This window comes from Centrocercus urophasianus, unplaced genomic scaffold, assembly GCF_019232065.1.
Source record: "Centrocercus urophasianus isolate 14NV4802_14NV808 unplaced genomic scaffold, USGS_Curo_1.0 seq_13, whole genome shotgun sequence".
Taxonomy (NCBI): domain Eukaryota; kingdom Metazoa; phylum Chordata; class Aves; order Galliformes; family Phasianidae; genus Centrocercus; species Centrocercus urophasianus.
The window spans coordinates 20417817-20434604 of NW_024884475.1; the positions used below are offsets into that span (position 1 = coordinate 20417817).

Genomic DNA, 16788 nt, shown 5'->3' on the forward strand with positions numbered 1-16788 from the left:
CCATGCCAAAATAAGCACAGGGTATTGCACTTAGATTTTGACATCATGGCTTCCAGACAGGATATCTGGAAGTAAATGAAATTGAAAATGCAAATAGAAGCATCTACAATGCAAGTACTCAAATCTTAATGATTTTGTTTAAATTCCAGGTTATTCTGGAATGTGAAAACTTCTTGCTGCTTGGATCCATGACAACTACATAGATGCTATTCACTTATTTGAACAATCTGCACCAATATGGTAAGCCATGTTCCAGAGTCATGGGCCACTTATGTCCTACAATGCATTGGTGGGAAGGGACATGGAACACTTCATGCTTCCTTCTGTCTCAATAACAGCAACATGAAAAGTATTAAACAACATAAAAAAGCAGGATGTAGCGACAATCCTTGATTTATAAACACTGTTGTACACACTAGACAAGTTTCCAAGAATATACCAAAAAGGATGTTGCTAAGCAAAAGTGATGGTAAAAGGAGTATTTAGTTAAGATGCCTGAGTATAATTTGCAGGAATAAGAACAGCTTTCCAAGCTATCACCAAGTAAAAGAGAAGAAAGCACCAAGTACAACAAAAAGAAAATACTTTAAGTATAAACATAAATTGGTTTATGTCTGAGCCTGTCTGACACAGAGAAAATGAGCTACTAATTCAATTGAAATCCAGCTTCTGCACATATTACTGTTAATATCCAGCATTTGATGCTGAGATTTCAGCACTTATTTTAATATTATAGGCAAACAGTTTCAGCAATTCATTGGTTTTCCTTAAAATAAACAAACAGAAACTCTTACCTTTGGATCAAAATCCAGTGACGTACATCACACCACAATGAAATCAATCATCATTTGAGATGATGAAATGGGTAAGCTTACAACTTACCAACAGCTATGACTTGTATCAGCTCTCCTTTTTAGCATTTTCCTTTTAACTTCCAGAGAATTTTAGAAACATGTTTCCTAATAGCCTTAAACACAGAAAACCCAATTACAAACTAATGAAAAACCTATAACTAACCTACTATTTTTGAATCTGTTCAACAGACAGAAGCAATTCAGAATTGACAAGAATGCATTGTACAGGATGCATCTTTTGCATTTTTTAACACCCTTTCAACATACGGCAAGATTCATTTTAATTTCATTCAGGACATGGCACACACAAAGCAAATAAGGACATCTAGTCAAAATCATGCTGTAAGAAAAATTAGAGATCGAAACAAAAATTAAATGAAAAAACCTTTTTTGTAATAAATAATGGCAGCTGTATCAAATAAGAATATAATTAAGTTAAAAAGAGACACAAGAAGAACCCCAATAAAAAGTTGCTTAAAGACAGGAACGCACAATGATTCATTCTTGTCAAGCTTTATTCTTTCTCTACTTAAAATGCATAGAAACACTCTCAACCCTTTGCAACGCTATAATTAGATTGAATAGGGCTATAAATCTCCAAAGTGCTGCACAAACATTAAGGTCTGAAAAGGATGTGGAATGGTAGCATCAAGACAAGTGAAGTGACTTGCTGTAGGGCAACACAGAAGGGCAATGAATCAAAGGATCCAGGCTCTCCTTAGCAATGACTCACACCTGATCTCAGGGCCACCTCATTTTGGTCCTAAATCACAAGCTGCTGAATTCAGCAGAATGCATTTCGTTTTCAGTCATATGTCAGGCTTTAAAAAAATAAAGAAATAAAACAGAAATTAAAAAAAAACATTCTAAATATCACCTGTGGGTCAAACACTATGCATTGTTGTCTTCTCGTCTTTGTATTCTAACAGGGACTGTTTAAGTACCAGTACAGCTGAGGGTACTCTAAAAATTGAAAGGCTAGCAGTGAAATTTTATGAGAGCTTGTCAGAGTTCAACCACAAAACTGATCTGTATAATCATAAGGAATGCGTACACAAAATATACAGCAATGGCCATCAAGTTGCCTTGACAATCCCCTCCAGCCCCATTACCTGTCGATGCTGAATTCAAGATTCAACTAGATGCTTAGATGCTGGGAGAGTTCTGCTGAAAGGGATCTCAAGGCCTTTAAAGAATTTGCTTTTGCAAGACAAGCCTTGCAAGGCTATTCTTGGTAGAGCAAAACCATCTTTGGAATCAAAGCTTGCAGTGTAATCTGCTACCCAAAGTTATAGTTACCCAAGCAGACAGATGCTGAGAAAGAAAGAAGGCATGAGGCACAAGTTCTGGAATCAACGGCAAAATGCATTGACCGTTTCACAGGTGTGAGCTGGACGTGATGGTTAATGTTTGTTACAGGTTTGTGTGTGTGAAGATCCATATGGCCACACCCCCTCCCTCCCTACAAGAAATGCAGAAAATATTATTTTTTATTTTTAAGGAGAAAAAGCATCTACAATGTTTCAGTTTTAACTATATCATTATCTCAAGAATTTATCTCTAAGTTCTTAATAGAAAGCATTTCACTGAATTTTCCATCTTGCCTGAAGCACACACATCTGCAAGAACAGTAGCTTCACCAGGTACCTTGAATGCGAGGTGCAACACCAGAGGCATTTCTTACATTTCAACATTCATAAAAATCCAGAGGAGAAAGTTCTGACAAGCATTTGTTAATGTTTTGACACATGCTATAAATATCCTGGCTGCCAGCAAAGGAAAAAGTAATCCCATAATATTTGAAGAATTTCTGGTTTTATTGTTTAAAGTGTAAACGTTTCACATGAACCCTAATCCACTGTAGCCAGCAAGCTCATTCTCACGTTAAGCAGGTTAGCATTCCAGACCAGCTCAAGGGGATGAGTGTGTTGCTCAAGTGATTTGTTTGAACATTGTCTAAACTAAGAAATTACTACAGAATGAAGAGGAGGATGCTATATTTCCACACTGTTTGCAATAGACCACTTGTACTTCAGATTAACCTACTTGTGTGGACATGAAGAAATCACTCACAAAGCATTGCTTTACTATTGCAGGATCAAGACATTTAAACCAAATCTTTCGAGCAGTCGATGGAGTACAATCTGAAAGGTAAAACTTTTTTTGTTCTCCTAGTGTAGGGTTAAGACTAACTGGCCATTCACTATCACAGCCTCAGTATTCCACAACAGGCAATACCACTGGATTCACTTTCACTATGCAGTACCTTATATTCCAGCGGTGCTTTGTGGCAATGAGCATTAGTGACAGAATAGGTTCTGAACAGTGTTTCTTTCCAATGCCTAACATTTCAGTTGTAACAAATAAAAGCTTGCCCATTTCCACTTTCAATTTTAGAAGAAGTTGAATACTGTAAAAAGAAAATACAGGAACATGGAGTTGTCTCATTTTAAATTAGTTAACAAAGGTGAAAAAATAGGAGAAAACGTGAAAAGGAAGGCAAAAGGTGATGGAAAAAACAAAAAAAAACAAAATGGGGGGGAAAAAAAAAAAAAAAAAAAAAAGTACTTGGGGAAAGAGAACAAACTGGAAAACAAGAGAATTTATTTGGCTTAAGAGGGAAAGGAAAGCACGCTGACATCTAACTGCTTGTCCTATCCAAGAGCTGCAGGTTATTTCATTAACAGATCAAACCTAATATCCTGACAATTTTAAGCATGCTCCATCATCCATTTGTTGTTTTTCTATGTTGTTTCTTTTTGTTATTTTTTTGTTGTTGTTGTTGTTGTTTCCTTTTTCTTTTGTTTTACTAGATTAGAATTACTGAGTCATGCTAACTGCTTAGGGCTTTATCCAATTTTCTTGGTATTAAGAGAGGGTGATACACTGAGCAAGTACACAACCGCTGCAGTGCCTGCCACTAGCAATATTTGGGATGATGTAAACAAACCAAAAGTATTTGAAATATTCAGGACAAAATGATTTTGAGGACATAAAGCTAGAATTGAATACCACAGCTGAGATCACATATCCTACCTGGCCTTAATCCTGCCTAAAGGCATAAATGCAATATCTATTTGAAGCAATCTCCATAGACATCTGAGCCTACTTCCAGAATATTGCTCCCTTAGCTAAAAAACTATTACATACTTAAAGGATAAGGGCCTGCTAAATTCCAGCAGTGTCTCTTTATCTCCACTGCCAGAAACTCAATGGGGAAAATACTAAGAAATAATAATTAAAAAAAAGCTGTTTGTCTATCCACAAAGTTGCTTCACAAACAAACAAAAAAAGTTTTCAATAAGCCAGCATGACAATTCTGTTGGTACAAATTAACTCATATGTAAGTGCACTTACATTTAATCCTTACTTTCATAAGCTTTACTATTTTCTTTCTAAAAGAAAAAAAAAAAAAAAAAAAAAACCATGCAATTCAAAACATGAAGTCTGTACTATCTCTTTCTCTTCCTCTGTGAACAGAATGTGAATAGATCACCTAAATGTTCAGAGCCTTACAACAACATTTGTTAAAGGTTCTGCTATTGATAGCCCCCAGGTTGTTGTTGAAGACCAGTATGCTGTTCCCTGGTTTTTGCATAGAACTTACAGGCAGATAGAGGCAACAGCCTCCAGCAGACAAAGGATGAAACCTAAGATCCAAGAGCTTGATTAATCTTGGTGTAAATGTGCTGCTATGCTACAAGCTAGTGGCAGCTACATGACAGCATCCATGGCATAACTACATAATAAAGCTAGATACTGGCCTGGTTTGCCTAGTTTTTCCCCCAGACTTCATGTCTTTTCCCCAGACTTCAGTGTCAGTAGGCTGTAGCCTTGACATTCACTGCCCAATATTTTTCATTCTTCACAGCAGAATTTCTCATTGATCTGTATACCTGTAACTGACATGATAAAAATGAAATCACTCCAGAAGGTTCAAAAGAGAGAAAGAAAATATTTATTGAGAATCAATCCACATCCAGGAAATGCTCCTGTATTTAAACAAGCTCCAAGTCTTCAGCTGAGTCTGCAAATGAAAGGCTAAGGAAAGTGATTGTTGAGTCAGAAGAGAGAAAATAACAGCTCCACAGCCAGATGTGCTGACATTAAATTCAAGTGAAAGGATTTGTTTGCTCTCCTGTCAGTGCCACAAAGAAAATTGACATGTGCAATTTCTGGTTCCTTCAGACCCAGAAGAAATAAATATTCTGAAAGGCAGATTCTGTCCTTATTTGCATTCTCCATGTCCCCTCTGGTGAGAGTAGAGAAAACTAAGGTCACATCACAGTTATATAACAGCCAGGAGAGAATCTGTTTTGTATTCACACTGCCACGCAGATCCTGAACCGTTAAGGATCTAAGGGACTGCTGGCAAAAAATGCATAGCTAATGATGATGACTATGTTGAAAAATAGTGTATTGTAGCTGAGAATTTGTCCCATCAAATAGTGTTACTGTACTCTTTGTGTCTACTGTTATTTCCATGGAAGTAAATAAGAGGCATTACTTTCAGAGCTGTGTAAATCTGTCAGGAGCTGGATAGAAGCTCAGACCCTGACGTACTGTTGTTTTCCTCAAAAGTACCTTTCTAATCTCAGCACCTGCCTTTTCTAATTTCAGCTAAATCTTAGCTTTCACCACCTGTGCCTTTTAACTATTGCTACCTTTAACATCTCATAGCAACTGTGAAATTTTCCCAGTGCTCATACAAAACACCACAGCTTCTAATGTATTGAAACAGGCAACATGCTCCTATACTGTCTACTCTTTGTGACCTAAATGTATCAAGTCTGTAACATTTTTAAGCCTTTCTTCTTCATTTCATCTTCAATCCAAAGGTCGATAACTTCTGCAGCTATATATGCAGCACTAGAAGCATCTGTAAGAAAGCTATCACAAGAGACCTTTAATTTAGGTCATTTCCTTCATATTTATAAAATAGGTCTGATGGACCCACTGGGAAAAAAAATCTCCAAATTTTGAACAGTGTGCAGCTTCTATGCCAGGAGATACGGTACATACATCAGCTGAGAAAAAAACAAGACTAAAGAACAAGGACATGCATAAAAAACTCCAGAGTTTCCAATGGAAATGATAACTAGTTTTAAATTATTAAACTGAGGGACTCATCAAAACTTAGTACTAGAAGGTCTCCACTGCTTTCAGCATATGATCACAGTACATGGCTGCAGTGTAACAGATTCATGGTCTGCAGGACGTTTAGGGTAGGGAAGAAGTTACAAAGTTACAGAATACTGCAACTGAGGATAGAGCAGCTCAAATTTCAGGTGCTTGATCCTCAGATACAATCGGGAGAACAGGTACTGCAGTGCCTCAAGGACGTCATTGGGTAACATCTTGAACTGAAGATATTTCTCACAAGAACTATGAATAAGCCTTCTGGGAGGATATAGAATAGAAACTGTTCAAGAAGACAGGGAACAGAGAAGTATTTTGGGATATATTCAAATTGTTCCAAAATGTTTAGGAGCAAAAAAACAGTTTTTAACAGATACACTAGGATGATGTGAACACAGAACAAAGTTTCTGAATTATAATATTTTATTTTTACTGCAACATTTTTATAAGCTCCCTTGTTTCCTAAAATAAACTTCAAAAAATGGAACTGGGACATTGATGGCATACATCAATTGCTATGCACTTTCCTTCCTTCACCTACCCAAATTCTCTGCACAATGGTTTCCAGCTGGTCCTTTGAGTAGTCCGGAAGGCAGAAGAGAAACAACCATTTGATTTCATAACCAGAACTTCAGTAGCTCTGTTTCCAGACATAGGAAGAAATAAGACAATTTTACCAGTAAGAAAATTGGTTTCACAGGTATAGAACACAAAAATTTAGACTACTCTGTGTGTGTTCGCTGTTTAAGACCTGCTTATTTATCTATACACATACCTCTCTTTACAATCTAAGCACCCTGCCATGTAATTCCATGTAAGGATTAGGGGCATGACAGTGACAATCTGCTTGCTCTAACTGAATTTGAGCTGGTTTGTAAGAATGAGTAAATGAGAAAAATGAGTCATGTTTTTCTCTTGAAAATGATTCGTTTCATCAAATCTATGAAGCCTATGAAGTATTTGCTCTCCTCAAGAAGGAAAGCCACAGAACAACTGCCCATACAGCTTCTGCTCATAACACTGCTACTCTAGGAGGCCTAGATTCTCTAGCTAACATAAAAAACAACCTATCCTCAGAGCTCACACAGACCCCCATTTCACTGAGCTGTATACTGCATACCACACAAGCCAAAAGCCTTTTAAGTAGTGCCATGGTAATGGTATGTTCTAAGGGATTTAGTATTTCAACTCTGTGACTAGTTGGACTCATTCTAGCACCTCAGCGGCACTTTGGGGAACTATAAATACCCAAACCCAAAGCTGAAATCCACAATCCCTTCTGGATGTCCACAGGTGTCTTTCTAACTAACTAAAGATGTTTTGATGACTGTAGGCAGAGCTCATATCATCTCAACAGGTGTCAGAAAATATCTCCTGCTGAGCTCATCTAGGAACCATAAAATAAGCAGACTATCAGTATCAGGCATGAGGAAAGGCTGTTCAGCCAAATACATGATAGAACAGGGAGTCCAAGAGGAAAAAGGTTTTAATCAAGCGTCTATATGCATGCAAGCCCACAGTAACAGGGCCCCAGCTGGATTCCCACCAGCTGAGAGCTTGTGAACCCTTTATTGTAGGATGCAACTCCACCAAATTTCCTGTGAACTGAAACATTATGGGGCTGCTGAGGCTACAAACCCTGGCAGGAGTATGAAGGCCACATCTCACATAGACTCAGAGCATAATGCTCAACCTAAAACACAGCAGTCACAACAACCTCCAGTCAAAACCACCAGGGAGACAGAGTTTACTTTTACATAGTATCCAAAGGGTTAGCAAATTGCTTCATAAATTAATAAATTATCAGCCCTGGTCCCGTTTAATGCTCAGCCTCAAAGCCATGTCTCACAGCTATCAAAGCCACAGCCCGGACAGCATGCTGTACAGAACGCCCAGTACTTATTCCTAGGGCTATTTCTATTTTCAATGATTTAAAAAGACATTTAGGTACAACTGAGATTTTCAGACCAAGGGATGAAATCCATGAATTCATTCTCCAAAGTACAAAGTTTCAAAGAGACACTTTAGTGAGACTGTTAGTTACATAAAATTGTCTACAGCTATTTTGAGACTCCAGCTGTGTCCCCCAAACACAGATTTCCATGCCGCCAAGCCTAACACAATTACTGAATCAAATATAGTGTCTCTGCTGATTGCTTCTTTCACACGTACATGACCATCTGCTTATCACACCCCTTTTTTGTTTTAATTACTTATATTTCTTTTTTACGTTGACACATATTTAGACCATACACTCCTTGAAAAACAATGCATTTCCATGTTTGCGCCTACGCAATATGGCCCTAAATACAATTTGGGGTTTTAGGCATCTCAACAGAACAAATTATTAGGATATATAGGATTAACAGCTTTAAAGGACTGGAAATATAAATGTCAGCAGCTTAAACAACAGAATGATGTAAGCTTGGGAAAAACACACGTAGGGAATAAGCTCGGCTGAGGAGGAAATGAGTGTTTGTATGCTGCAAGCTATATTTGTTTTTCCTTTGTGCAAACTGGCTAATGGTTGTGAGAGTTTTGCCCTTTACTCAACTCTTTTTTTAATCATCAAAAATAAAACAAACATTTTGTATGGTAAATCATGGTTGGGGAAATGCTCTGTGGCCGAATGGTACAAGTGATGAGGAACTAGTAAGAGAGCACATGTTTCCCTTAAAGCCTTATAAATATTTAAAATCAATTGAAAAGGTGTAACAGGAAAAAAAAACCCACAGAGATCACCTCTAAGTCACACCCCATAATCAGTATGGGCTCCATACCACAGGGCTCTAGACCACAGGGGCCTCACAGAGAGCTCCACCCTCTCGGAGATGTTTAAAGAAAAAGCCACAGAGATTACTCAGTGAGCAAATAGAAAAAGAATGGCTTTAAAGTAAGAAACGTCAGCAGGGTGGAAAAAAGAATGATCCAACCACATGTGAAAAGCTTCCTGTGCCACTCAAAGGACAGCAGCAGCAGGGCAGGGACTGTGCAGGCCCACTGCTCCTGGACGAGGAGTGGGATGTCAAAGGGTGCATCCCAGGGCCAAGCACTGTTGCTGCCTGCACCTGAAGTTCTTCAGCATTGCAGCCTTTATTGAACATGCACCAGGATCACATGCTGGAAAGTGAGGAAGCGTTAAGATAAGCTTGGAGCTGAGTGCTCAGCACCATCAGGTGAGCAGAATGGTTTCACCTGCCAGGTTGGGTGCATCTCTTCTGTGTGTGGGAGAGCACGGAAAGTTGTCACTATGAAGCATAAGGGCAACATCTGTGAAGCAAATAAAACAAGGGACATGACACACTGACCAGCAGCATCAGAAAGCCACTACAAGAGGCAAAAGACCTGTCTGACCTTGCTGATTTGGGAACAAGGACATTCTGGGGAGGAGGTAGCAGGACCTAACATAGTTATGCATAGTATCACACTTTGTGGAAGATCTGCTTAGGCAATAGCCAACAGTTACAACTCAAAACAAAACACCTTTGTAAAACTGATAGCATCTACTTTTCAGTACTTTCCCCTTTGGTCAGAACACCTGCAAACAAGTGCAGGTGTGCTCACACTGTGCTGGCAGCACTCAGACTTCCCTACCTTGAGGTCTGCCTGCCACTACATCTCAGTTTGATGCAAAACAGCTGCCTGAACAAAACAAAAACATGAAGGGGTAAGGTGTAGGTAAAAATATCATCAGGACCTGACGAAAACACAGCAGGAAAATGGAAGGCATAGGTAGTGAGTGGCAGTAAGGAAGAAAAGAAGTGGATGTTGCATTTATACCAAATCAGACTCTCCCCATTCCAGCTAAGGTATTTACTGTATGGTAAGGTATTTTACTGGCATGGAACAACTGGCACGTGTTGCCATTGTCAACCATACCAGTAAACTTTGCTGGTATTAAGACCACATACACAGAGATAACCAGCAGGTATGTTTTCTGATTTCAGCAGCAGCATCAGGCTAAGTCTGACCTTCTATATGCTCTTTGAATAGAACTAGAAATGTATGCAGGTATTTTCACTGCTCTGAGCATCCTGCCCACCAGTTTTGTTTTTCATCACACTGTAGCTGGACATCATGTTGGCAAGATGGCTTTCCTCAGCACTTGGAAACAATTACAAGACATAATTACTCCCACACAGTGGATGCACCTCTCAGCTAGAAGATTGGACTCTCCCTTGGATGCTGTTATTAATAGTCCAAGCATATAATAGGCAGTTTGCACTATTTTGCATACATAGTAATGCTAATGTGATCTCAGAATGAGGACAGTAAGTGCAACTTTTTGTCAATTATTATTATTGCAAAATTCCTGGATAAGCACTTAAAACGTACATATATTGCCATCCTGCAGACAGATGTTAAAGTCATGATAACATTACACCCGCTGGTTACATGGTGAGTTGGCTACAGCCTGGTGATCAGCTGCTGCTGTGGTCAATATTCATCAGACAAGTGCTTATTACTCCAGTGTTTCTGAATACTAAGTTGCATTGCTCTAATTTCTTGGAAAGTGTAGGGCTGAGCTAATCGGAAACTTCATGTGTGACTTGGTTTTCACCCTTGCTATCACTGCTTCTACAGCACTGTCCTTTAAGGATCCCATTATCTTCTCATGGATGCTGAAAAACAACATTCTGTGCCATCAGATCTTCTCAGCTGAAGACTTAAATCTATGTCAGGTTACAAAGTATCAATATTTCAGGTGTATAAATTCCCAGATAACAAACAACACATGATTTTGAGGCATGAAAACCTCCAGGTTTTGATGCCTACCATGGTTAAAGTCACTTTTCTCCCATGAAAAAAGAAAACCTGCAAGTTTAAACCACTTTCGTGACTCCATTTGGAATAAGAATATATAGTAACCTTAAGTCCCTACATACAAACAGAAACAACCCTAAACCTCATGCCCTAGATGGCATAATGAGTACAAGTTCTTCCATTACGGAAGCAAACAGTTGTTGGCTGTGTGCAGTATTAGCATGTAACGTCTCCCAAAGGTTTGCCACTTCAGCCACAGAAACAAAAAGAATCAGGCCACTGCACTGAACAGCAGAAAACAATTGAGTTCAACTTAGTTTGGCCAGAGAGAAGAAAGAGAAGAGTCGGGGAAAAATGCATGATCGAATTGTGGAGGTTAGATAGGATTCATGTAAATGTATGGAAATGTAGGAGGTTTGAGACAAGTAAAAGAGTGATAGTGCGAATAAATCTGAATGAATCAATGGGGGATCTGTCAGAGAGATGTTTGAAAAGGTCCACTAAGCACAGATGCAAGAAAAAAGTTTGGCTGGCAACAAGTGACAGATACAGCAGGTATACGCCATGTCCATTAATGGGACTGGGATTATAATAGTTCTGAATTGTTGGCTTTTTAAATTATTATTATTGAAGAAATACAATTGAATAATCCTGACATTTCCTTGCCAAAAGCTGGGGTTTGACAAAAATAAGCCATAGAGTGTTTTCTATTTTTATATTATAAGAAAAAAAAATGAAGTATTAACAAAACTGTGAAAACTTCCATGGTGGGGGGGGGGGGGGGAAGTATTTTTGGTGATATTTCTAACAGTTCCTTTCAAAACAAAAACATACACTCACATGTGTTGCACAATTCCTTCCCTTTCAATTCTAACAGAATAATCTTTGTAAAATATGTAAATATTCTTCTCAAGAGCTACAGATAAGAAAGATAATTTGCATTCAAGAAATGATGACATTTACTGATGAAAAACAAGGAATTGGTTTGAAAGGTGCAAGCAGAATGCCAATAGACATACATAACTAAGGCCGACTGCCCTAAATTACTACTGTAGCTAAAGAAATTTTACGAGTCTTCAGTGGGTCCCTTCTGACAAGTTATCATCAGTTAGCTGGACTAGAGATGCACATAAACAGTTCAGTGGGTAAATGAGGCCTCATAAGAGGACGAAAGGATCTGGTATACCTGAGCAGCTCCACAGATTTGTTTGTCAAGTAATGAAAAGAGCACATTTGAGAGGGAGGAGTAACATAGGACAGGCAGATATAACCTTGGCAATAACGTTGTGCTGGCAGAGGGATAGTACAAGGCTCTTTCTGGCAGACACTGACATTCCTTGCCCTGAAACTCAGTGTCTGCCACTCTCAAAACAGGAGGATAAAACAAGCTGCACCCACAGAAGCACTTGCAACTTTCCCTTGCTTGCAGAGCAGTGCAGACAGTAGGAACTGTGTGACTGGGATGGAACAGACATGTATTCCCACTGGGGCTGGACTGCAGGCTGGTCTGAGTGTGAAAGTGACACATCTGTGTTACAGCTAAGGAAAGCGTGAACAAGAAGCCTGAAATCAATTCAGATACAGAAAAGTTAACAGGCAAATCCAACTCATGAGGTGGGACCATTTTCTGTAATGAAGCACATTATGATGCCTCCCCAGGTTGGTTCGTTTATTTTAGATGCTATGGAACAGCTGATCTGCTCCCTGAAGAACTTTGAATACAAATCACCAGACTAAGAATCAGTCAGAGGAAAGTAGAGATTTCAGTTCAGCTATTGGTGTTACTGCAGAGACCTCACTGCAGATAACATATTGTTGCCTCCATAATAACTACACTAAGACAAGAGATGCCAATGAATCCAGATGCTCACTGAAAGACATTAGACATGCTACATGGTCTTACTTTTCACAATTTTTTTGTTGTCACCTGTATACTAATGGGTCAGTTCTAACTAACTTAGACTATAACTTTCAGGTACAGGTACAGAAATGATCTGGAGAACCCCTAGGACAAGGGGATTCTGGGCCCAGAACAATTCTTTCTCTCTTTGGAAACAGCCTGCCCTCAGAATAGAGTTAGGTCAGGATAAAAACAGATTTGAAGAGTCCTCTGTACTTTATGGAAAGCAAAACACTTTCCCCAGATGCTATTAACCCGCACACAGATTTGCTAAAGTAGCTATGTCCCTACTCTTTCTTCCTTAATAACCTTCTTCTGTTATCTTTCTCTTCCTCTATGACAGAAGGGTGTTTTTTCTAGAGTATGTTTACTAGTTCCCTAAATTTCTAATTATAGTTCTCTGCTCTACCATCTGTGCCACAATCTCTCCATGCTTTTTTTTAATGTTATCAGTTACCAATTGTTCTGCTGCCTCCTCCCCTCAGTAACAAATTGCACTTCCCTCCTCCACACCTGATCCTTTTTCAGCCTTTGGCACACACTGAGGACAGCCTCTGAAATCTGCTGAGATGAGAATGCCTCCTCAGCACAGAAGGCAAAACACACCACCCAAATTGGGAGAAGCTTGTCAAATGCCACAGATGTCTGAGGTTATTCTCATCCTATCCCAGCAGGGTCTAGTCTGAAAACCACCTCTACCTGGAAAGGAGAGCAGAAAGAGGCATCCTAGGCCACTGGGGGATGCAACATTCAGTTTCAATAGCCAAGATAACACATCCAAGTGAAAGCACATCACTTAGTAATTTAGAGTGGGAAAGGAGAGAGGAGAGTGAGAAGTTGAAGAAACAGCAAAAGCTTATAAAAAAAATCAGAATGCAAGGAAGAAAAAATAAACAATCAAAAAATTGACTTAAGAAGAATGACTCAGATCAAAAGTCACCGAGTCATGATATTTGTGACTTACTAGAAAAGTAAAATAATACAGTGCTTGCTCTCCTCACCTTTCTGCCTGAAGAGATTATACGTGTGTGTGTATATATATATATTTATAAAGACAGGATCAAAATATAACATCCCATAAACAGGAGTTGAGATTGGCCTTTTTTCTGTTTCCATGTAAACTTCTAGGAATATCAAGACAGGTTGTCAAACAATTTTTATCTCTCTGAAATGCTTGCCCTTCCCTTTTTATGACATTATCATTTGCCTGTTTCTTTTTCATAGCACAGGTACAGTTTAAATAGGCAGTAGAAGCTGTGTTACTACATAATCTAAAATCAGATATGCTGTGTTTCTCAAATCTGATAAAGCAAAGCATAATTCTCTTAAAGCATACTGCAGCTTGTAATGCAAGCTTACGTTTGTGGAGTCAGACATCATACATCCTTGTCATCCCCAGCAAGGTCTCACACAAAGAAAAGCCCCTTTCCACCCTCAGAGGGGGTGCCACCAGCAAAACATTTAACATCCTTCCATTTTTCAGCACGTATCTGACACAATTGGCATTCTGCTCTCCCCTAATTAAACTCAGTTACAGCCTCCTTAATAGACAGAGCAGCACTTTTCCCAACTGATTTAGAACTGTTGTATTCCTATATCACTGTATTTCAAAGCAAGAAAGTCACTCTCTTAACATCAAGTCTTCCTGGTCTCTGTGAACATTGATTTAAGGTGTTGCCAAGAAAATACAACTAGAGTATCTTTTGTATGGTCAATTCAAGGTCAGCAGGAGTGGCTAGTGAACAATCTGAGCCTCTTTCATTGAAGAAAAAGGGGAAAAAAATATCTTTACATTAACAGAAGCAAGTACTGGCACTAAATATGCAAACCATGAGGCAATAGCACTCTTCCACGCTACGAGAATCTGAACAACTTCAAAAACATAAAAGAACATAATGACTTACTCTAGATGTCTTTCTAAACTTGGTCAGAGATAACATAATTATCCACTGCTTGAGCTCTCTAACCCTTTTTGGTTGTTGTTGCCGATCTGCATATCACGTGCTTGATTTAAACTGCTCCAGACAGGAGCCTCTTCATATTATTATTTGTTAGTGGAACTATGAATACAGTATGGAAGTCTTTAGAACAAGCTACATAAAACAAAATAAGTAGGATTAAAGCATGTCTTTTCATGGTATGAAACCAATTTGTTCCTCAGAATCCTTTCCCAAGTTTGGCTTTAAATACTATTATAATATACATGGTCTGTTCTGAAAACAATGCCTCCTATTTCATAATGCTGTCCCATGACATAAGAAGCAGATGGTGGTGGTATGGCAGAAAAGGCTGAACCTTCCTGCCAATATTCCATTACATTTTGTTGCTGTGTGGCAGCAGAGGAGCAAACTGGCGTCTGACACGGAAGTGCATATGACACAAAGGTGTGTCATTGAATTCTTCCATGTGGAAATAATTTCACTCACTGACATTCATCAGTGCTTGCTGAACATTCATGGAGACCAAACAGTGGATGGAAACACAGTGAGGCAGTGGGTGGTGCATTTCAGCAATAGTGACAGCGATATGAAAGACAAGTCATGTTCCAGGCAGCCACGCAGCTGTCACACCACAAAATGAAGAACATCTCAGGTCACCCACATGAATTGTTGGATTACAACCAGGGAACTGTGTACGGAGATCAATATCAGCTTCAGTGTGTTGGAAACAACAGTGGCAACACTGAAATATCACGAAGTTTGTGTCACATGGGTCCAATGAATGCTCACACAGGAACATAAAGAATGTTGTATACAAGTTTTACCTGACCTATTGAACCAGTACAAGGCTGAAGATGACATTTTCCTGGATCACATCATCACCAGTGATGAGATGTGGTGTCACTGCTATGAGCATGAAAAGTCAACTCTGACTGTGAAACTGCAACACTGACTAAGCCAAAGGCTTGAACTTCCAGAGTAAGGCCAGAGAAGATGACATCCTTTCTCTTTCAATTCAGTAACACCAGGCCCCATATCAGTTTGAAGACTATGGAGCACATTGTCAGTCTCGGCTGGACTGTCCTACCACACAATTCAGATTTGGCATTTTCTGAATTCCATCCCTTCAGGCTGATAAAAGAAGGTTTGTGGCAACATATTCTTGGCAACAGCGCCTACACAGCAGCTATGAAACAGTGGGTCACCTCCACTAGTGCAGATTTTTACAAGTGCAGCATGCAGGGTGCTGTTCACCATTAATGAAAATGTATAGCTAATGGGGATGATTGTGTTCATAGTATGGTTTGAGTTGGAATGGAACTCAAGGATCATCAGGGCTCCAATCCCCTAGCCCTAACAGCTTCCCAGGAGATCTCATCCAACAGTGCCTTAAACAGCCTGAAGTTCAGGGTCCTGGCTTCACACTTTGCCAGGCCTACGTAAGTCAAGATCACAAACTCAACCAGAGCATGGTCGCTGCAGCCCACGCTGCCTCTGATCTTAATGTCTTTAATTATCTCCTCCACACTAGCGAGTGCCAGGTCCAGCAATGCTCCCCCTCTGGTCAGTCTGTCAGATACCTGAACCTGAAAGCAATCATCAGTGAATAATCCTGGATTATCTGCAGCTCGCAGAAATATTAAAAAATTGTGTTTTGTAACTCAGAATTTGCTCTATCAAAGTGTTATTGTGCTCTTTGCATCTTTTAGCTTCTGTGGAGAAAAATAATAAGCTATTACTTTCAGAGCAAGCTATGTATATATGGAAGAAGAGGACGAGAAGGAAAAAAGACCGACGTTGCTCAGACAGTAACACTGTAAAAAATATATTCCTACTTCAGGGATGTCAACTAATTTTTAAAATAATACTGCATAAAATATTTCCACACATTATATCTCCTTCATGCCAATGAACAAATCTACTTGTAACTAATCAGCTGAAAAGCATAAGTGCAGTAGCTGCGGAGATCATTCAAACAGTTGTAATTAAAAGTTACAAACAGTAAAGTGCTTTTTTTATAAAAGTAACAATGGTATTTCCATTTATAATTGCTTTCTGTGAAGATCACAAACGTCTTCACAACAGAATGAAGGACATCAATTGGTACTTCCCAATAGTTAAAACCTATACAAGCAAATTCCTTTTAAAAATCACAGTGTTATAAATATAGGCACTCAGTAGGAAACTTGTC

At 39.1% G+C, this 16788-nt stretch overlaps 1 protein-coding gene across 5 annotated transcripts in view; it reads left to right on the plus strand.

Moving 5' to 3' along the window:
• Window positions 1-16788, plus strand: part of CUNH4orf19 (chromosome unknown C4orf19 homolog) — a 42312-nt gene that overhangs the window by 19076 nt on the left and 6448 nt on the right. For 4 of the 5 annotated variants that reach the window (XM_042812084.1, XM_042812083.1, XM_042812086.1 and 1 more), the window contains 2 exons: window positions 150-240; window positions 2951-3005. In XM_042812084.1, coding sequence (XP_042668018.1) covers window positions 204-240; window positions 2951-3005 — 92 coding nt within the window. In that variant the 5' untranslated portion in view covers window positions 150-203. Of the gene's footprint in view, window positions 1-149; window positions 241-2950; window positions 3006-16788 lie in introns of those variants that run through there. The other variant, XM_042812088.1, reaches the window with a different exon arrangement.